This window comes from Cibotium barometz, chromosome 3, assembly GCF_041138505.1.
Source record: "Cibotium barometz isolate CiBa-2024 chromosome 3, ASM4113850v1, whole genome shotgun sequence".
Classification (NCBI taxonomy): domain Eukaryota; kingdom Viridiplantae; phylum Streptophyta; class Polypodiopsida; order Cyatheales; family Cibotiaceae; genus Cibotium; species Cibotium barometz.
This window is the reverse complement of record NC_141048.1, coordinates 30,659,979-30,683,468: the sequence shown is the minus strand read 5'-3', so window position 1 is coordinate 30,683,468 and position 23,490 is coordinate 30,659,979. Positions and strand designations below refer to the sequence as shown.

The 23,490-nt window shown below is 39.2% G+C and overlaps 1 protein-coding gene across 4 annotated transcripts in view; it reads right to left on the bottom strand.

Annotated features, from left to right (window-relative positions):
• Positions 1-20,908: 20,908 nt before the first annotated feature.
• LOC147639936 (uncharacterized) overlaps positions 20,909-23,490 on the bottom strand; it is a 30,949-nt gene continuing 28,367 nt past the window's right edge. Inside the window, exons 3-10 of one of the 4 annotated variants that reach the window (XM_086775481.1) lie at positions 23,052-23,169; positions 22,867-22,959; positions 22,654-22,774; positions 22,383-22,570; positions 21,888-22,337; positions 21,656-21,795; positions 21,477-21,569; positions 20,909-21,344 (exon numbers count right to left, since the gene is read on the bottom strand). In XM_086775481.1, the coding sequence (XP_086631607.1) occupies positions 21,245-21,344; positions 21,477-21,569; positions 21,656-21,795; positions 21,888-22,337; positions 22,383-22,570; positions 22,654-22,774; positions 22,867-22,959; positions 23,052-23,169 (1,303 nt within the window). In that variant the 3' untranslated portion in view covers positions 20,909-21,244. Of the gene's footprint in view, positions 21,345-21,476; positions 21,570-21,655; positions 21,796-21,887; positions 22,571-22,653; positions 22,775-22,866; positions 22,960-23,051; positions 23,268-23,490 lie in introns of all 4 variants that reach the window. The other 3 variants (XM_086775479.1, XM_086775489.1, XM_086775486.1) reach the window with 3 other exon arrangements.

Below are 23,490 nucleotides of genomic sequence, written 5' to 3'. Positions count from 1 at the left end.
GTAGCACTGCAGCATATAAGGGTAACCCAAATACGTTTGTCTTGAAAGTGCTATCTATGGCCCGTGATTTGTTTTTAGAGAAACGTAAAGCCATTTCTAACATCCAATCACCTTGCAAAACCAAGATGAATGGCCTATCTTTGGCATCCTTTGCACTTGGATTATAGGGTTGGCAATACAACACCCACATAACAACAATGTCTGATATACCAAGATGCAACACATATGGTAGAGATCTCCAAAGTACTATGAAGTTTAGAATACACTACCTTTTGTTGTTGTTTCATTGCTAAAGCCTCCATGTACACATTGACTCCCAATCATCTTTAGAAACCTTACTTGCATCATGTTGGTGCACTCAAATAATTACTCTTTATGATCTAACAATATTTACTCATAAACAACGATCATTCTTAATTATCTTATCATATTGAATCATGAACAACAAGCAAGAAAGTACCTTCAGTGCGAATTCAATATGACAATGAAGAAACCTCTTTGGGAATCATGAAGAACCTATAGATAGTGCAGTCAAGAGTAGATGCTCTCTCCATATGATATCGTTCTTTAGATAAGGACATTTTTGCAACATGGCGAGAGCTTCCCACATCAAACAAATCTTCCGTGCAGCATTCAATAACAGATGGGTGAACTGGCAAGTGATATAAGTCACTTCTTGTGCTTGGTTCATGTCCTGTATGGATTGGATTAATGAAAATACACACTTCATCCTTGCCGTCAATATATTCCACTTGCACTTTGAAAGTGCATCCACATTTCTTGGATGTACGTAACCTCTTAATTTTTCCACTTCGTTTAGGTCCACCTCCTCTATGACACATGTAGTGCACCATCGCCTTGGAAGGGTGGTGTCTCTTTGATGACCGCACCATGACTAGTCTCACCATATGCTCTATCATTATATTCTTCAATTGCATGTCCACATCATCCCTATTTGTATGTATAGCATATGATGGCTCCTTGTTTAGATCCCATTTGTGATGCCTAATTAAAGGGAGTTGTTGACTCTTGCTATACGATTACATGTACATGTATTAATAAACTCCTTGATGTAAGATGAGGGTATTCCATGCCTTCTGATGTCAGTGCACCATGTTGACTTGATCGCTTCAAGCGTGGCATTTGCACTTTTGTGTTCTCTTGAGCCTTTGACACACTGTGCAACTTTCACAATGCTTTCCCACTCCTCAATACATGCAATCTTTAACTTAAATGGCCCCTTCAAACAAATACAAAGAGAACCATCCTCTCTCTCTCCCAAAGCTCATCTTTCATTTTTTGCCACTTCTTCAAATCAAGCATGCCTCTATCATCATGACTTTTTAGCATTTCCAAGCTTATGGACACATCATCTTGTAGTACTCTTATCATTAAGTTATATAGCTCCTCACTAAAAGAGAAATATATACGGGATAAATGCTCATTTGGATTGCATAAAACCTTGCAATTTTTTGAGACTTCCGTTGTAGTATCATGGTTGTTACCACTTTGACATTGGTCTTCAATGTTTAGATCATCAGTACTTGCATCATGACTATAATCATCTCCAACTAGCCAATCCATCGCTGTGGACATTTAAGACTACATTATCAATACATACACAATCAAATTGATTAATATGCTAAACTATAAATTATTTAAAGATAATGCACACCACATTGGAGATAAAATCATGTCAAAACAAAGAACTTAATTATCAAATTGATCAATATGCTAAACTATAAATAAAGATAATGCACATCACATTAGAGATCCAATCATGTCAAAACAAGGTGTTTTTTGGCAATGCTTGTAACCAAAAGTATAGCTCAATGTATTAGAAAGATCAAGCTAAGAGAAATACCTTCTTTACAAATTAATGAAAGTGGTAGTTTGATCTTTAGATCCAATAAGATAATAGAGTGTTCTTCTCCTCCCCACTTTCTACAATGTATTGGCTATAGAGAGACAGACAGACAGACAGACTATAATGTCAATGAAGTCCTCCCAAAATTACGATGGGTCGAGATTACTATTATCCCGAGATTACTATTGTCCCGAGATTACTTAGTGGCGGCTAGCATTATGTCCCTGTAATGATGTTTAATAAATATCATTTAAAGAAATATGGACACTCTTTTCAAATTTTTCAAAATTAAACCAATACATTCAATTCTCTTTATTTTTCGAGATTCGCCACTCCCGCCTACCCCAGCCCGAGATTACTTTGGCCCCGAGATTACTCCACTGGAGCCTGCCCACCAAGATCAATGCCCCTCGCGCCAAGATGCGACCCCCAAACCTTCTCCATCGTTGATCCCCCTTGGCCGTACCCGTGCCAAATAGAGCTGAGGCCCATCCACCTCACCTCCACTCACCACCTATCATGGCCAAGTTCGTGAAAACGCCTGCTCGTCGATCGCACAAGGAGCTTTGGACGCATTCCTATACAAAAAAGAAAAATATAAATTCCTAGAAAATTATAAATTATAAATCCCTAGAAAATCTAGTAGTTTGAGAATATGCATCTAGTAAGAGTGTAAACTAGTAAGTGTGAGAATTTTGCTATATGATACCTAGCAATTATTTTCCCATATGGCAAGTCAATATTTCCATATAGTAACATAGTCAGTAGATGATCATATCTTTCTCCCACATGGTAAGGCACTTACTATATGTGTATTTTTAAACCTTGCATTTTCTAAATCTCTTTCGATTGCTTTCTATTCCAAAAGAGGAATATAAAACCTTTTCCTAAAACTCTTACACAAGTATAATTAGAACTAAATAAAATAAATTTTTTAAATATAAATCACTTGATTTGAGGAAAATTTGATGTGGCATCAACTAAACTACAAGGAGGCATGGTTGAATTTGCCTTGTCTCCACATTCTAATACTTCGTTCTCTGCAATATGAGTTTCATGTTTCTACAAGAAAACAACACGCATAAATAAATGAAAATACTTTATGCAAGGGAAAAGAGTACATAAGTGTTTTGAGTATTCCTAAAACTCTTACAAAAATACAATTAGAACTAAAGAAAAGAAAATTATCTTAATGTAAATCATTTGATTTGAGCAAATCAAGTTGATGTAACATCAACTAAACTACAAGGAGGCATGATTGAATTTGCCTTGTCTCCACATTTTAATACTTCTTTTTCTCCAATATGAGTTTCATGTTTCTACAAGAAAACAACATGCATAAATAAATATGTGCAAGCTAAAAGAGTACATGAGTGTTTTGTATACCTAGATAAAATATAATCAACGCAAGTGAGTTATCATGACTCATGTAAAGAGTTTTATTTAATTAAAGGCCAATTGACAAACCTCACAAAATTCATCGATCTCTTTTTCCTTAGCCCATGGAATATCCATGTAGTATAAATCTTGTTGCATTGCCACATGATCCGCCACACTAGTGTCATCGATTAGATTTTTTTAATGCTATAAAGAAGCCAAAATTTATTTGATCACTCTCAATTCATAAATTCATCAAGGCATTATAAAAGTACTATATTCATTCACGCTACTTTTAAAAACTAAGCACATTGCTTCACTCACCATCTTGGTAAGAGAGCCTTGGACCTTTAGTTGCTCTTCTCCATCATCGTCGCGATACTCATCATTGCTATTCTCATTATTCTACAGCATCCCAAATTATGTGTTGCACTCCTCTTCTTCCATTTGCGCTTAGATTGCAATGACTTGAGGCACCACTTATAGACATCATCTTCCTCCCACATAAATTTCACTTCATGCAAGACTAAGACCTTGATATCTTTGGAGTAGTTCTCTCGAATTACTTCTTTGACTCTATCTCTCCCTGCTACATTATAACATAAATCTCCTAGGGGACCAATGTTTGCAAACCATTTTCTAGCATGTCGGTGATTCCCATGTAAAATTCTAAGTTGGTCTGCATGATGAACTTTTAAGTAATCTTTCCCATAAAGCTTACCTTCCTCTCAAAGTTTAAGTGGTGGAGGCGTAAAAAGCTGATCATACATAGGAATAAGTGCATAATTATTAAAGCTACCCCTCACAGACCTAACATGAGTAATTTGCGCCTTCCAATGCCCACGCTTCTCTACCATAGCACCATTATCATCCACTTGTATAACTACATTGTCACCCACACTGTACAACTCTCCTTTATAAAAAGCCTTTTGATACATTCTCACCTCCCCAATTTCAGAGATCTCTTCTCCTATGCTCCAATAATGCCTTAGATATCTAGCTTCATCTATAGTTGGCTCTTGATATGAGCCTCTCTTCTTAGATATGGCGATCCCTTTCAATATGCAAGGTTAACATTACAAGTGCATATTTTCCATACTTTAAGAAGGCACTCTAGAGAGTCTTAGCCTTCCCAAATGATAACACAACAAAGAGCCCATTCTCATGCCAAGGAAGACATGTATGAGAAGCCTCAGTCACATGTGGAAACCTGGTAGGAGATAATAAAGAGCCATGTAATGCTCTTAATAGTCTTTTAGGGGTAGAAATCCATCTTTGTCTACTTGAATAACTTTAAAGACTCTAGTGAAGACACTTCTCAAGTAGAATTACACATACGTCACCTCATTATTTAAACTATTTGACTTGATACTACTGTACACTTTCACTAAGCATTCAAAGATGTAGCACCAATAGCAATCATGCAATCCATGTCGTGTGACATCATCCAACATTTCTCCATTTCCTAAAGAAAACAAAATTCATTTATTAATTCACTACCACCACTAAAGAAAAGAATACAAAAGAAAAGCTCATTATGAATAGTTACCTACTATGACATGCTCCAAAGGTGATGAATTTGCACGAAGTGACTCCTCCTTTCTCACTCGTAGAGTCTTGACAATTTCAATATTCTCCATAGACCGACCATGATCACGGCTAAAATTGTAAAAGCTGTGAGCTATGTCAATGAGCAAAGGACCAAGCTCTTCTAACTTGGGAGAAATTTCATCAACGACCCTTAGAATATATGGTAAATACCATTGAATGAATTTTTTATTCTCCTTAGCCTTGAAGCTATCATGGTACATGGAGAGTTGGGCCAATGACCATAGCGAATGGAAGCAAGAATAATTTACTCACCATTACCACTGTTTTGTCTATCTTCTTCTTTGTAGAATTTGATGAATTTTTAAAAAGATATGATGTATACTTCTTGAACATATTTAATGCTAATGTGTGCATGACATCAAAGACCAAGTCGAGGGAGAGATCAAATCCATAAAGTTCATATAGTCTCCAAAGTATAGACTCACCTGAAAGACCAACATCTTTCCATGCATCCTCTCTTTCTCATTGTGAACAAACTCTCTTTGCTTTAAACAATGCTAATGTCATCTCCTTAATTGTCCTTTTTGGAGCTTTATAGCGTGCTTGCTTGCAATTTCCATCATAAACATAGTGCCCTTCACTTCGTGGGTTATCTGTGACTAGAGTTGCCTGGGCTTTGTCTCATCTGCAAAACTCGGGAGGTTTTTTTTTGGCGAGCATTTTCGTGCGAGCACTTTTTGGGAATCGGGCAAGCGGACTCCAAAAAGATGCCCCTCTCCCCCAAGACAGAGAGGGCCTACAATTAAGATTATTGGTTTGAACTGAGACTAAAACCAAGTTTTTTAACGTACATCTTCCAATTACAGAAATTCCAAGCCCCCCTCCATGAAGAGAGAGGGGCGAAGCAAGTTAGAGAGAGCAACATGACACAATTACTTTGGCTGGAGTGAACACATAAACACATGTCAACATCACATCCTCTACATTGGGGTTATTGGTTCAAACTGAAAATAAAACCAAGTTCATTCACATACACCTTCCAAATACAGAAATGTGAAAACCAACATCTTTACTACAATGGGCTTCGCTTGTAGACTTTAAATATAAATGAGAACTAGCTATGGGCACCCCATAAGTGTGGGCGGCCAGGCAAAGCCCAATTGTATATAATAGACTTACGGGAGTGTGTGTAATAAAATCTATAATTGAGCTCTAGCTTGGGGAGCTTATCTATTTGCATTGTCTTGTGATTTCTTGTCTCTTTCTTGCTTCCATATCTTGCATGTCTATGGCTATGAGTCTTGTTAGCTTGCTTATATGCTTGTGTGACTGTGTGTGTGTGTGTGTGTGTGTGTGTGTGTGTGTGTGTGTGTGTGTGTGTGTGTGTGTGTGTGTGTGTGTGTGTGTGTGCATCTTAAGAGCTTGATGCTTGTATGATTCTTATCTTGTGATTAGCGAGGTGTGGAGAAGAGAGAGATATTAGAAGAGAGAGAGAGATAGTGTAGGCCAAGAGAAAGCTTTCTAGCTTCCCTCTTTTTGAGATTGGATTGCAAGGAGTACAAGCAATTGGATTTGGATTGGTAGATCTTTAGGGTTTGACATCCCTTGAAGCTTTCATTCATGTGATCAGTGCACTTTCATGCTTTAGATGGGTTCATACTTCCGATGTTTTGATAATGCTTATTGCAAGACTACAATTTTCATAAACAAGAGATGCCACTATCAGGGAATTGAACATGTTAGAGTGGAATCAAAGTATTCTATTGATCCATTGTTTGTTTTAGTGTACCCATGAGTTATAAAACTTGTGGTAGATTGATTGAGTGTTGAGTTGGAGTGAGATTTGGAGTGATTAGTGTGGTGGAAGTATGATTAAAGTAGGAGTTTTGTGTGGTATTTGCTAACTTTAACCGTCTTCTAACTTTTTTTTTCTTGCCTTTTTTGATCAATAAATGATGGAAGAAGAAAAGGAAACCCTCCAAGTTCTTAGTTGAATTCCCACAACCTCCCTAGGTACCAATTTCATCATCAATTACTTCAACTTTGTCCAATTTTTTCTTTATTAGACTAATTAGGAACTTTCAATTCTTGCAAAAAAAACTTGATTTTTTGATGTGTTTGATGCTTGATTCATGGCATTATGCCATTAAGAAGAGCTTTAATCCATTTAATAAGTGGTCTAGGAGATAAATCGGCCCAAAAGGAAGGGTAGAGGCAAAATTATGTAGGAAAAAATAGGCAAAAAGTTCTCTCTCGACAGTCCAATTGTCGGCCTAGGAAGTTCAATCATTGGTCCTAGGGTCCAATCACTCAAGATTAAGTAATCATTGTGACTGAAAAGTGTAGTCATTGGCAATTTCTAGTCTACACAACTATAAATGGTAATAGAATCAACTAAATAGGAAGTTATGCCGAGTATTGACCAAATTTGAGAATATTAAGGGGACGTACACATTTAATGCACAAAAATCTAGAAAATATGTCAAATTGATAGTCAATGTAGGATGTTGAGGGGTCGTGCACATTAAATGCACAAAGATCTAGGAAATCTATCAAACTGATAGTTGACACAGGTCTCACACAGGTATGGACATGTAGGAAGGTGCAATCATCAGCAATCCAATCGTGAGATAGTTTAATTGTTGTACAACTAATCAAGTGTACGAGTGACTAAAGAAGTCTGATCATCTCGCTGACTACTAATCCTAAATTATGGTCCCACACAAACCGTCAATAGGACCAATCGTGTATGAGCAATTATGTACTAGCAGTCTCTATATGACTAGTCATGCCTAGAAGTCCAGTTGGTTGATCGGAGAGTTTGATCACCAGAGAGCCTGATCATCGACCAGATTGGGGATTTTACTTTATCCTCTCAAAGTTTTCTTGATTATGGCTAGTAGGCCCCATGGATCTTGTAACAACTAGCACCTTTGGTGGCTTTTCTTGCTCCTTCAACAAGTCTACAATTTGAACCATGTTCACTGCAGGAGGGTGTGGGGTATTATTCTACACATTCGCCTATCCTTGTTGTTGTAATTCATGTTGATTCCTTTGCCATAATAGGCAATCTAATTTTATGTGCCTTGGCATTGGTATCCTCCTTCTAGTGGTCCAACAATTCCTCCTCCTCCTTAGCAGTAAGGTTTCCTTTACTGTGGTACGGGGGGTACAACCCGAATTGTTATTCGCACTACCACAGGTGGTTGATAGTCATCATTTTGGTGCTAGTGGAACATTCTTCCATGTGACATGTGTGTTGATTTGAAAATTGGCACAATGCGGAATCATCTTGCAATCCTTCCTTGAAATGTCCTTGATTATTACATTTTGTGGTAGAGGGGTAAAGGGTTGCCTATAATCTTGGCTAACATGGCAAGCAGCAATTGTTCTTCGGTGTTTTTCTCCACCTACCCTTGCCTGTACTTGTGCTTTTCCTCTTCTTATGAATTGGAACTAGATTCTTGGTCTAAGTATGATTCATCTTCTTTCCATTCTTTAGAGTAGGACTCCTAGTTCTTTTTCTTGGACTTCTTTGGTTTGGACTATGCAAGGTTTGGAAGTCCTGGTTTGGATTGTGCAAGGTTCTTTTTCATGACTTCTTTGGTTTTAGACTATGCAAGGTTCTTTTCTGCTATTCCACCAACCCATAAAAGCTATTTGCTTACACCATTAAGGCAACAACCAGTTTAAGTTGTTTTGAATGCCTCGGTTAAACCATTCTCCTAAGATTTCTTCAGTTGGCATATATGCTCCAAGCGAGCCTTGGGTGTGCTAAACTTCATATCATAGTCTTATATAGGGGGTAGACGCTTTTGTTATAGATTGTGTAGCAAATAAGAAGATGTTTTATCCGTATGCAACCTTAGCAAAAATCTTCTTTGAGATTAACATTGTGTAGTAGGTGAGAAGATATTTTATCCATAAGGAACTTAAGCAAAAATCTTCTTTGAGAATCAACAATCTCCATATAGAATCTAAGCACAAATCTTCTTTGAGATAAGCATATGTGAGGAAACGATTCTTATCATATTTTTATTCAGTGGCCTTTTTACCTAAGGTTCCACAAAAAGCTAAATTTTTTTGCTTGTTTGGAACTATGGGCCTCATTTCATTGGTCGATCATATGTTTTCAAGTAGTACCACGTGTGTTTGGATCTTCTCCTTTCTTCCCATTTAATTTGGGGTATTTCATATTGAGGTTCTACTATTTCAACATGTTGTGTGGCAAAAGAGATATTGATAGACGGCAGGGAGCAAGGAAGGACATGGTAGAGCATGTTGCTAATGGTTGTGGTGGTTCCAAATGGTGTGCAAATTAAAGTTGGTCCAAGAAGTTTTATGCAACCTCAACTACTTGTTCCTCCATGAATATTATCTTGTTCCCCCTCCTTGATGCTGCACATCCACAAAAACTTTGAGTGCTAGGATAATGGTTGTAGCTTTTTACATGCCAAGATTCTACCATGTACTAGCCATATAAAGTCATCAAAATATATGATATGGGAGCAAGAAACAAACCATATGAGATGATTATTATGCTCTTATGATCTCCTCTGTGTAAGGCCTATTAAGATATCAAGCTCAACTAGTGCTGCAAAACATTGATAACCCGCCTGGGTGATAGCTTCCGTACTTATGCCACCGGCATGGTTGGTGAGATTATGGGTGATATGCTGCCAGTGGATGACAGGATGTGTGACAACCACTTTGGAGTACTAGATTTATGGCATAGTTATAGTGCCAGCTCCTCATATAGTCGAGTTTACACTATGGGCTGACCATTGTATGTTATTGTAGGAGGAGAGTACTTTCCCTTATAATATGTACTCTTATCTTTTTAGTTATATGGTTGCAGAGAAAAAAAGAAGATAGAAGAAACTTCTGCCATTTATCTCTCTCTTGTGTCTTGCTCTCTCTTGTGTGTGTGTGTGTGTGTGTGTGTGTGTGTTTTCTTGCGAGAACTTAAGCTCTCCCCCTCCCTTGCAGTCTCTTTATAGTATCAGAGCTCCGATTTGTGTGAGAGATAAGGAGGCAAGCAAGAGGCAAGAACAAAGCAAGCAAGGAAGTGGTACATGGGGGGTAAGAGAGCATCATCTCTTCCCTTTCTTGTTCAGGTACGACACCCCCTAGGTAGCTCCGAGAGCTACACATCTCTAATTGAGGAGCTTTCTTTGTGTGTGTTTTCTTGCGAGAACTTAAGCTCTCCCTCTCCCTTGCAGTCTCTTTATAGTATCAGAGCTCCGATTTGTGAGAGAGATAAGGAGGCAAGCAAGAGGCAAGACCAAAGCAAGCAAGGAAGTGGTACATGGGGGGTAAGAGCATCATCTCTTCCCTTTCTTGTTTAGGTACGACACCCCCTAGGTAGCTCTGAGAGCTACACATCTCTAATTGAGGAGCTTTCTTTGTGGGCGTGGAGGTGCGTAGTACTTTGTACTTGTTGGCTTATGGCCAAATTCACGTTTCGGATGCGTTTCAGTCTCTGTTCAATCACTACAAGGTGTTTTTGATAGTTCTAGAAAGTTCTATGGTTGAGAACTGTCTGTGCTCGAAATCTAATTATTGCAGTGCAGTAATGCAATTTGGAAGTGCAGATAGTGTTTGCATATGTTTTTCTAATCTTGGGTGTATGTACATTTACTCTATTCACATCTAGTCACATCTGGTGACATACATGTTATGTTGAAGTATTGTTGTTGCGCTAGTTATAGAAGATATTGCTGTGTTTTAGGTTGCATACATAAATTATCTATTTGTAGGTTTCTAGTTGCTATAGGCAAACGTGTTTGACGGAATCAATGAGATTGTCAGTGAGAAGCTGGATAAGAAGAACTTCCATGCTTAGAAGGTCAGGATGACCAATTTCCTGATGGGTAAAGGATTCAGAGTTGCCTAAAGAGAATGTCACTCCAGCAGATGTAAAGGCATTCAAGGACTGGAACCAAGGTACAAGGAAGGTTATGTATTAGCTTTCAATCAGTGTCACACACAATGATAAGACACATATAGGATGCCAACACTCCAGCAATTGTATGGTAGAACCTAGTGCAGATGTTCTAAACCAACACAAAGGCAAGAAAATTGCATCTAAAATAAGAGTTTCATGCATACTATAGAGAGGAAAAGGATCTCTATCAATGGGTATGCTGCTTTAAAGATCAAGGGCATTGTTGAATCCCTTAGGTCTATCAATGTATTAGTGAAAGATGATGATTTAGTGAGCGTCTATCTAAATGGGCTTGGCAAAGAGTACATTCAAGACCTCCATTGCAGTCAGAGGAGAATGTTCCCAACTTTTGACTCTGGGTGTGAGGAATCTTCTTCACAAAGCAAGAACACATCAGAACATGCATTTTACTCCAATTCAGGTAGAGATTGTAGTGGAGGCCAAGATAGTGGGGCCGACATGGAAACCAGAATTATGGACAACAAAAATCTAATAATTTGTCGCAACATTAGCAATCATACAAGTGAAAGAGGCCAGTCTAGAAGGTGACAGAAGTGAGTAGCTACTCACTTCTATCATCTTCTAGACTGGCTCCTTCTACTTGTATGATTACAGCAACCAACAATCATCACAAACAATAGTGCAATGATTCACACACCAGTAGCAACAATCAGAGTGCAAACATCATAAGTGCTGTTATTGTGGCAAACCAGGATACATGGCAAAGGAGTGCTTTAAAAAGTAGAATGACATTAAAAGTGAAAAGTTATAGCAAGGTAACTATGTATAATCTAGTAAACAAAAGTGAGCAGCTGCTTGTGATGCAGCACATGCTCAGCTCCACAACAATAGATGTGTTAGGATCTAAACATATATGGTATGTGGATTCTGGCACCTCTAACCACATGACCGGTCATGGTGAGTGGTTAGAGACATGCATAAAATGGAAAAAGTAGGTTGTTATGTAGAAACAGGTGAATCATGATGATACTACACAGCCCATTGTGCATGTTGTAAAGTGCCATTGTCTATACAAGATGATAAAATAAAGTACTTGTCATATGTAATTCATGTTCTAAATATTACAAAAAGAACCTGGTTTATGTTGGATAGATGGTTGAGCAAGGTCTATAAGTAAGGTTTAATCCTCAATTATGTTGTGTGAAAGACTTCAAAATTAGTGTGGCTTGGTTACAAAAGGGTAACAGAATTGACAGGATGTTTACTTTGAATGTGAACATGCTTAAGGTAAAGGTAACCATGTTTGTTCATAGAATAGATGTCATTGCAGATATTAACATATGGCACGAGCATTGGTCATGTGAATATATAACGACTGAAGTCTATGTAGGCCCAAAATATTGTTGCAGGCTTTCCAAAGTTTAAGGTTGATGGTATGCATAAAGTATGTGAAGCATGACAGCTTGTTGGTAGGCAGGTCAAACATGCTTTCCTACATGAAAATCATGTCAATGCAAGGCCATTCAATGTTATACATTCAAATGTATGGGGACCGACCAAGATTGCAACAATTGTAGGTTACAGGTATTATGTTACATTCATTGATGATCACACTAGGAAAGTGTGGGTTTATTTCATGAAGGAGAAAAGTGAGGTGTTTGCTCACTTTTAGGGATTTAAAGTCTTGGTCGAGAAGGAAAAAGGCAAACAAATAAAATGCCTAAGATCAGATGGTGGGGGAGAGTGTTTCTCCAATGAGTTCAGTGATTTCTTGAGAAAGCAGAAAATTAAGAGGCAGTTTATGTGTAAGTGCACTTTGCAACAATAGAATAGTGTTGCAGAAAGAAAAAATAGGCACATTGCAAAAGTGGCAGGTGTCTTGATGTCTGAAAAGAATATGCCACATTATTTTTGGGCAGAAGTAGTAGTAATTGTTGTGTACATTATAAACAAAACCCCCACTGTACCTATTCATAGTATGATGCATGAACATAAGTTTACAAGCATAAAACCGAATGTGTCTGACTTGAAATTGTTTGGGTGTATTGCATATGTGCATGTTCCCGAAGAAGTGAGAACAAATTTGGATCTAAAGGTAAAGAAATGCATCTTCATTGGTTATGCTTTGAAGCAGAAAGATTATACATGTTATAACCCTACCACTCATGAGATGTGAGTAAGCAAAGATGTTATCTTTGATGAGATGAGTAGCTCGTATGCACTAGCAGTGAAGGCAACAGAAGATGTAGATGTAAGAATTATTGATGCTACACCACATGTAGAGCATCAATCACAGGTGCTTAGTGGACCAGGAGAGTCCTCTAGAGATCCAGTGTTAGTCCTTTTTCAAGTAGGTTGAGGAAAGATGTAGGTACAAATGTATCATGCAAGGGGAAGAAAAAGGTAGGTCAAATTTTTGTGCCTAATCTATCAACAAGTGTCACTCATATGTGGATGGTGACTCTAGTGGCTCTTGTCAGAGCCTTGATAAGGAGCTTGGCATTTTGTCTATGGTACTCTTGGTAAAAGGAGAACCATGGTTGTTTTGAGGACACCTAGAAGCGATCTAGGTGTACGCATGTCTACGAGGGTTAGGTACCTTATTGATAGGCTAAGATATAATGGATATACATCCCATCATTATGCTTACATGGTTAAAGAAATACAAAAGTTGGAGCCCACTTGTTTTGAGCAGGCACTTGGAAATAAAAAATGGAAAGATGCCATGAATGAGGAGATGACAGCATTGGATACAAATATAACATAGGAGTTACTACCTTTGCTTAAGGAAAAGAAGGCAATTGGATGTAAGTAGGTGTAAAAGATCAAGCATAACTTAGATGGTTCACTGAGCAGGTATAAGGCGAGATTGGTTGCCAAGGGCTATGCGCAAACCTATGGCATTGACTACGAGGAGTCATTCAACCCGATTGAATGGCAACCGTTGAACTATCAGCTATGGGATTATGCGGAAACATTTAACTCGGTTGTGAGTACGTCAACAATGAGAGGGCTATGTGCAAACCTATGGCATTGACTACGAGAAGTCATTCAACCCGGTTGCAAGAATGGCAACCGTTGAACTATCAGCTATGGGATTATGCGGAAACATTTAACCCGGTTGTGAGTACGGCAACCATGAGAGGGCTATGCGTGCCTATGGCGTTGACTATGAGGAGACATTCAACCCGATTGTGAGAATGGCAATCATGAGAGCTATCATTGCTATTGATTGCCAAGGGCTATGCGCAGACCTATGGCATTGACTATGAGGAGACATTCAACCCGATTGCGAATGGCAACTGTGAGAGCTATCATTGCTATGGCTGTAACAAAGGGTTTGTCTTTACATCAGATGAATGTAAAGAATGTCTTCTTTCATGGTGATTTGTAAGAAAAATTATACGTGATGCATCCACCACCAGGTTATGAGAGTGATGCACACCCAGATTTTGTGTGTAAAGAATGTCTTCTTGTATGGTGATTTGTAAGAAGAAGTATACATGTGCAGCCATTAGGTTATGAGAGTAATGCACACCCAAATTTTGTGTGCAGGTTACACAAAGCCCTATATGGCTTGAAGTAGGCTACTAGAGCATGGTTAAACAAGATTCGGGAGTATCTTATTACCATTGGATTTTAGATATCCAATGTAGATTTTTCACTTTATGTGAAAAAAAATAGAGGAATCATATTATTAGTCATTTATGTGGATGACTTGATTATCACTGTTGATAGTGATGTTGACATACATGATGCCAGGAGAAGTTTGATATGAAGGATTTGGATGACTTGCGATATTTCTTGGGCATAGAGGTGGGGAGATCACCTCATGGCATTTTGTTATTACAAAGGCAGTATAGCTTGGACATGTTGTCCAAGTATGGTATGACAAAAGATGTAAGCCTATTTCAATGCCATTGGAACAGAACACAAAGCTTTTCACAAATACAAGTGAGCTTTTGGAGGACACCACTACCGGTGTATAGGCAGAGTATATAAATTCCATAGTTGATTATGGACTTTTCTATGAGGTTGGTACTACAGAGATACAGCTACATGGGTACACAAATGTTGGTTGGGTCGATAGTGTCACAAACAAGAGGTCTACCAATAGCTTTATGTTTTCCTTTAAGAGTGTTGCTATGAGTTGGAGCACTAAGAAATAGCAAAACAGTTGATTTCTCAAGTACAGAGGCAGAGTACAGGGGTGCTACTATGGCAGCTATGAAGTAGCTTGGTTTCAGAGGCTACTTGGTGATATGGGTGAGCCTGTGGATAAGGCAGTTGTCATTTATTGTGATAATAGGAGTAGCATACAGTTGGCTAGTAACCTTATACCATGCTAGAACAAAACAAATTGAGATGCATTATCACTTTGTGAGGGAGAAGGTTCTAGCAGGTGATGTAGATCTGGTATATGTCAGCACAGAGGATTGGTTGGCAGACATCTTCCTGAAGGCATTGTGCATAGAGAAGCTCCATAGGTTTAGGATCTTACTTGGAGTGCAATGTGTGGAGTTTAGCTCGAGGGGGAGTGTTGAGATATCAAGCTTAACTAGTGCTACGGACATTGATGACCCGCCTGGGTGATAGCTTCAGCACTTATGCCACTGGCATGGTTGGTGAGATTACAATTAATATGCTGCCAGTGGTGGTGGATGACAGGCTATGTGATAGCCACTTTGGAGTACTAGAGTTATGGCATAGTTATAGCGCTAGCTCATAGTTGAGTTCACGCTATGGACCGACCATTGTATGTTATTATGGGTGAGTACTTTCCCTTATAGTATGAACTCTTATCTTTTTAGTCATATGGTTGTAGAGAAGAGAAGAAGATAGAAGAAAATTCAGCCATCCATCTCTCTTGTGTGTGTGCTCTGTGTGTGTTTGCTTGCAAGGAACTCAAGCTCTCCCTCTCCCCGGCATTCCCTTTAAGGCCAACAAGAACACCAAATGTGTTGTTGCCTCGAGAACATAGTGGTCATATGAACATAATAAGATTACATTAAAATTCAAGAGTAAAATTAAAGACCACCTATATATTAATTTTATAACAATGGACATTAAAACAACTACATAAGGACTTTGAGTACAAGATCTTCCTCACAACTATGAAATTGAGTTCAATGACAAGAGAGAATAAGTAACCCCCAAGAATTAACAATCTAGAAGCAACCTAATACAGAGCTAGCTAACCACTTATAACTTGCATGGCCGAGACGTTACAAGATTGTGCCAATGATACTACCAAGGTGGCCCTATAAGAATGTCCATCAATTACAGCAATGGCACCGAATTGCTATCAGTAGAAGATAATGATTATACTGGTAACAAGTGAGAATAAGCACTATCCTTCCTTTAACCATCCCAATCGAGAGGATTAGTGTCCGACTGGCTGTGTTGCACACTATAGTGCTAACTAGATAATAAGAGTGAAAAATATTAGAGTTTAATGCCAACTAGCACAACACAATGCTAGCTAGAGTAGCATACTATACTAATTAGCATATGTTCATTGTAAAACTAGGCAGGCAACAAATGTATGCTAACTTGCACCATTGTATAGTTCAATTAGGATTGTATAGTTTGGATGGTTAGCATTTTGTAGCTAATAAAAAAAGATATAAAAATAAACATTTTGAATTTATTATAAGATTAGCCATTATACATGGAGCTAATCTTTAGCTAGTCTTATTGGGTACATAGTTAGCACTACTACAACACTAAAACTAGGTAAAGAATAGAACTTTGTTAATTATAAGGCTAGCAACCATGCATGATGCTAGTTAGCATGCATGGTTTTGTGAAAACTAGATAAAGACTAGAACTTTGTTAATTATAAGGCTAGCAACTATGCATGATGCTAGCTAGCGTGCATGGTTGCTAAAACTAGGTAAATACCAGAACTTTATTAATTATAAGGATAGCAACAATGCATGTTTATTACATGCATGTTGCTAACTAGCATTGTGACCTTTGCTCCAAATACAATTATGGAGGAAAGTAACTTGTTTGCAAGGGACCAACTAATTCATACAATAAAACAGAGTTTGATAGTGCACATATTGTTAATATTACAATATTTCTTTATTTTTGCTTTCTTTTTTGCCATATCTATTAGTCTTCCTGGTTTTTTTTTCCTAGCAACTCTTGCAAATGTTTTTTATTATCGAACTTTACTTGCTTCTCCCCTTGTTATCTATAATGGCAAGAAGGCTTCCAAGTTCTCTAAATCTATTAGCCCTTTGTGGATGCTAATTTAATTTAAGTAGTATCACTCTTTCATCAAGGTCATAAACGGTGCACTCCTTGTCACTTATCTGTTAACTATAATGGTAATAAGGCTTCCAAGTTCTCTAAATCTAATAGCCCTTTGTGGATGCTAATTTCATGTAAGTAGTATCGTTCTTTCATTAAGGTCACTAAACAGTGCACTCCTTGTCACTTATTTGTTGACTAAAGCCACGGCGGGAATGCTTCTTTCCACATGCATTACTTCCCATTTAGCCCTTCCTCATTATCATACTCCTCCTCAATCTCCTCTCCAACATGCTTCCCTTTTACCCCATTTTCCATTTCAATCCCTTTATCACCATCCTTTTAATCCTCTTTGGTTGTATTTTGTGTTAACCCGATTGCCATGGGTGTACATACTATTGTATTTTTGACATTCATGGTGGTCACTGATCACATGGGTTGTAACAAGTCCTAAGGTAACCTATTGGGTGTGTTGGAGCAATCTGCTTCTCCCTCTAGCTATCACCTGAAAGATCTAGTGCAAAATTTATGGGGCGGTGACAACACCTCAACACAACAAAAAGTTCTGGGTCTCCACACAAACATCAATACAATGTACCAAGCTAGAAAGATAAACCTGAAATACTTACAAAGTACTTGTTTGCTTAATTTTTTTTTAATAAAAAGGTTATATTTCTATAGCCTTAGAGAAGCTGTCTAGATCCAAAAAAAAAAAAATCTCCTTAAAGTTCTACCTCTCTAATTTTACTAACTTTTCTTACTCACACCATCTACTCAAACAAACTAATTACTTTCAACTCTAAAGGTTTTACACACCCTTTCTACCTTTGAATCATCACCTAATGTTCCAACACAATATCATCAACTCTAAATCACACAAATGCAATCACTAGTTTGACAAATGTGACTTCCTTTCATGCTCCATTTACTTCTAGCTAGTGTGTGAAGAACTCCTTTTTAGGACTCTAGTGTCTTTGGATGTAGCTCATGTCAAAGGTAATCCTTATTATGTACAATTCAAGTAGCCCCTAGACATATTTACTCTAGGTTGTTGAGTCAAAAGTAGCCAAGTCATTACTTTGGCCTTCAAGTTGAAGTCTAGGGTAGGCCTTCAAAATTCTTTGTTAGTATTGTTATTCTCTAATTTGTGAATTTTCTAGAATTTCTATACAATGCAGACTCAGTAAAGCAAATGTTGCACTGATGAAATTCATGTTGGTACATGTGTTTTGGCGCTATCATCATCTGAAACTAGTGTGGAACATTCAGTTTTTATGTCTCAATCATCTTCATGATTATTTACCAACCTCTTCAATATTCTTACCAAAATTTATACTTGATAATTATGCTTGTCCATTAGCCTAAGGATAATATACTTCAGGGTTCTTAATGGATATGATCATGTGATGGCAATGAACTTCAAGCTTCTTCAGTACTAAATTGAGCTTTACATGCAACTACTAGGGTTACACTGATGACCTGGGGATGCCCAATACTTTGGCACACATCATATTGCAAAATCAGATGGCATCCTTCATCACAGTAGGCCGCCACACACCTGCCTCCTGAATCTTTTGAGCTGTGACTTGTCCTGAGAAGTGCCCTCCATGCAAACCTCGGTATGCTTTTCCCATGACATTGCCTGCTCATGCAACCTTCAACATCTTCCTGAAATTTGATCTGCATCCATTTTGCAAGGTTTTCCAGCCACGAATGGACAAGATGTGCTTCTATTTGTGCTTTGTGGTGTGGTGTGGGACCTCTGAAACTTCGTAGCCAAAAAGAAAGACAGCTGAAAGGGAGCATCAGCAGCAAGAGGACGTGAGCATGAGCTTCCCTTGTACTGTGTAGTGAGCTTCAATCCAACATTCTGCACGCTGTGAGCACCCAATGAGCAGTGTAGCTCTCTGTATACCTACTTGGCATTTTTATGCCCTTCAAATGGATCTCTGCGCGCAACAGAGTGGTCAACAGGACGAACTATCTGTAGAGAACTGCCAAGCCTTGCTGGGTATTGGCTCTACGTCACATCTGAAGACAATCTCTGCAACCTTCTGAACAAGACTGCATAAAATCTTGGATTGGACTTTCAAATCTTGCTAATGTCGTGCCCCAAACTTCTTTCTCGAGAATTCCTAGGCGTTCTTGGATGGGACTTTCAAATCTTGCTATTGTCATGTTTCAAACTTCTTTCTTGAGAATTCCTACGCTCTCTTTGTCGTGTGTGTGTGTGTGGGCCCTGGGGTTGATTTTTGGGAGGTGAACTTTCAGGCCCCCACCAGCCCCACCCCCCCACCCCCAAAAAAAAAAAAAAAAAAAAAAGTTAACGGAAATCTGTCACACATGGATGTCCTCTCAATGCTTTAGTTTATGCTATTGCTGCACATCCAATGCTCCTGTATATAGAGATGTCCTCTCAATGCTTTGGTTTATGCTATTGCTACACATAGCTTATGCTGATAATTTTTTCTGTTTTCCTTGGAATGAAGAGCTTCTTTCTTCCTCAGAATACAGAGCCTGATGTCAGGGTAATCATGCAAGCTTTGTCTCTTTCTGGGTTGGCTGTTGGGCTGAATGTGAGCTTTACAAAATCAATTCTCTTACCGCTGAAAATTTGTGATAGGCATAGGTTACTTTGGCCATGACAAATTGTGCCACCTAATCAAATAATCAGGCTTCTCGGATCTCCCTTAAAGAAGAGTTTGATAGGGTGGTGCAGAAGCTACATCACAAAATTGAATATTGGAAACTGTCTACTTGGCCTCTGAGAATAGTGGAGTCTATAATCATGGCATATGTGCAATTTTATCTCCCTTTGTTGCTTTGGTCTCACAAACAAATTGACATTTTCATGTCTAAAGCCTTGGAAATTTGCTTTGGGAAGGATATGGATAAGCAAATTGCCTTTGAAGCAATGACCGTTTCTATAGAGATGTATTATGGGTGTTTTTACGGTGGGGATTCTTTTAGCACATAGACGCATTGCCTCAACCTCTTGTAGGCGATGCTCTCACCCATATGAGACGCTGCCCCATCTTCTCTGGCATTGCTCCCACTCTTGTGCTTTCTTGGACAGATTGACGTGCACGATTTCCAAGCATACTTTTTGGGAGACAAATTTGGCTTTTTGGTTGACTCTCTCTTGCATTGCCAGCTTATGTAATCTTCTTGGCTTGGACCAGATTCTAGGCTTTCTGGTCTATCTCATGTCCTGAATCAGCTGCTTCTCTTGTTCATGTCAACCCCTTTTCCTTCTTCAATAGATTTCTTTACCAGCTGCTTCTCTTGTTCATGTCGACCCCTTTTCCTTCTTCAATAGATTTCTTTACCAGTCTCTCAAAGATTCTTATGATCCTAGAGAACTTGCTTTTCCGCAGCTTGAGGTGTTTTCCTGCTGTTTCTGATCCGAGTCCTGGCTGTCCCGCTCTGGGACAGGATTGTACATTTATTTTATCAATGAAGCAATGGTTTCACTATTATTATTGTGTGTGTGTGTGGTTGAGGAGGAGAGGGAGGCCCTCCATCTCCTTAAGCCTTAGATAATACCACGAGTGTCACTTTGCTTTTCCGCAGCTTGAGGTGTTTTCCTGCTGTTTCTGATCCGAGTCCTGGCTGTCCCACTCTGGGACAGGATTGTACATTTATTTTATCAATGAAGCAATGGTTTCACTATTATTATTGTGTGTGTGTGGTTGAGGGGGAGAGAGAGGCCCTCCATATCCTTAAGCCTTAGATAATACCACGAGTGTCACTATTGCAGATACTTTTGACTCGTGAGATTTCATCGTTAAGAAATGGGCTTCCAACCCCCTTATCCTCTCCGTTCGCACCTACTCAATTTGCTTTGGAGATAATTAACCCCATTCATTTTGTCACACACAATGGAACAGCATAGAAACTAAAAGGTCACAACACAGAACCAAAGATACAAACAGGAACGCATGGAGAGTAAACGGCCACAATTTCTGTCAGAAAATTGACCTTCACAATAATAGGTGGTGAGCTATAATACACGTGATTGATCACAACAGCCGCTCAGAGCATCTCTCATAAATGCTGGCTGCTGCAGTCCATGATGACTTGAATGTGGAATAAATGGGAAATGATCTTTCAAGAAGAGCACAGGGCATCTTCTGTAAGGGAATGACGGTAAGTGAGGGTTGCCAATGTCAAACTCATTGCTGCTGCTTCCGTTTCTTCCTGGCCAATGATCTTTCAAGAAGAGCACATGGCATCTTCTGTAAGGGAATAACGCTAAGTGAGGGTTGCCAATGTCAAACTCATCGCTGCTGCTTCCGTTTCTTCCTGGCTCTCTCTGCTCTTTCCTCAGCTTCTATCAAAGCTAGCTCCCTCTCATCTTCTTCACGGGCAATCCTTGCACTGCATGAACACATGAAGATTATAAGCAAAGAAGCCCATATTTGGAAGCTTGGGTGGACAAAAACAAGGTTGTCCTTCACTGCAATACTTATGTGATACACAAGACAGAAAGAAGAGTATAATGAAGCATACCTCCGTTTCTCTTCCATTTGGATTGTCTCGAAATCGGCCTCCATATTCCGATCATCTTCATCGTCTAGATCACGATACTTGTTTGGATTGTAGCTGTAATTATGAAAACCAATCATCAGATCTTTCCATGGTCCAGGAACTGAGTCAGTATTATAAAGAAAAAATACAATAAAACTCACCCAAACATCTTTCGAATCATGCTGCTGACATCACCCCCTCCATCCTCTTCATCGACCAAAAAGGAGTCTTCGGATTCTGATTCCCGGGGCCTCTTCTGCATCTTCCTGATATCAGTAGGCTTTGGAGGAGGCTTTATCACCTGTAATTGCAAATCAAATTCTTTTAGCAGCAACTCACAGGAAAGAGATGCGTCATGGTATTAGCACATGTGACACCACACCACATACACACCTGCTTGATAGGAGCCCCAAATTGTGCAGGCCGCCTTTGGTCCAAATGACCTGCTGATGCTGCATGGCCTGCTACTACTACGGCAGTCTGCTTTTGGTCAGGGCGTGCTGTCAATACCTGACTCTTACTTAGCGAATTATGAGATGTTCTCCTTTCTAAATTACTAACAGGGACAGACTTGCGAGGTGCAGCTTTCCCTGAAGTTAATTTACCAGAGTTATTCGGTACTAACTGCCTGCCAGAGTTATTTGGTACTGACTGCCTGCCACCAGTCACTTTAGCTCCGGCGGATGCCACCAAGCTTTTAAGCTGAGCTGCTGCTGTTGGAGAAAAAGTTTTCTTCCCATTAGCAAGCCCACCTGTAGATACTACCGGGCGGGATTGAGGAGGCCGCCCAGGTCCAGATGTTGTCTTATTTGAATTAGAATTTGATCCCGTCTGAGAAGAGACCTTAATCTTATTTGAATTAGAATTTGATCCCGTCTGAGAAGAGACCTTAGTCTTTGACATAGGAGGCCTCTCAGGAGGCTTTGAAAGCTTAGCTATAGGGTCTAACTGCCTCTCTTGACTTTTATGCCATGTGGACTTCACTCCAGAGCTTGGTTTTGAGGAAATGGGCCCGTTCTGTGCTTTTGTTGAAGCAGCTTTCCCTGCACTAGTGGTCTGTTTTGTTCTATCATGGTCTGAAAAGAGGAACCAGAAAAAGTATTTCACTTAAGATGCTCAACTTAAGGTTGTTTACACTTTAAAACAAGAAATACCCTACCTTGACTTCTCGATTTTGTGGCCTGAGTATCATCATGTGGAGCAGACGTAGTGGGATCTACATCCGAAAAAAGGAAAGAGTAATCACGTGCTTCCTTCAGGCGTTGCAGTTTTATTGCTGTCTGCAAAGAACACCTTATTTCAGATCCAACATAGCATAGTGGGCATATGCCTGATACGTAAGCAGAGGTGAGTGGAAAGGATAACACTATACCTCACTTATGGGTTTCGATTGCTTCACTGTCTCTGTAACCTTTGAATCTGGCACACTCCTTGATGCTCCAAATGATCCCTTTGCCATTTTATGCTGTTAAAAGAAGACACACACTTGCTTCATTGGAAAACAAGGCATTGCACAAAAGGTAGGCATTGAACAATATTGAATGATGTTGGGCTAACCTCAGGAATCTCCTTGGCCACCCTTGCAGCAACTTTATCGGCTTCCTCCCTTGCACGAGCATCCTCGATAATCCTCCTTGCTACAACCGGCTCAGAAGGTCCAAAGAATGAGCCATAGCTGCGCCGAAATTTTCCATTATGATCATTAGTTGATAGACAACTAGCCTTCCAAACACTCTGCATCTGTTCAACCCACAATGCCCCTCAGCCTTTTAACTGCATGACAGACAAAAGAAGGGAAGAATGACAACTACCAGTCAAGAATACAACAGATGCACAATGAGGCACATTCTGCTCTCTTCTCCAAAATGCCAGCCCTTCATTTCTTCTACAAGGTTAACACCCTCCCTCCTTTCTTGAGTCTTCAGCAAGTAAGTTACAAAAATGTGTAGTTAAAAAGGTCCTCTACACAGCCTTGCCTGAAATAGTAGTTTAGAAG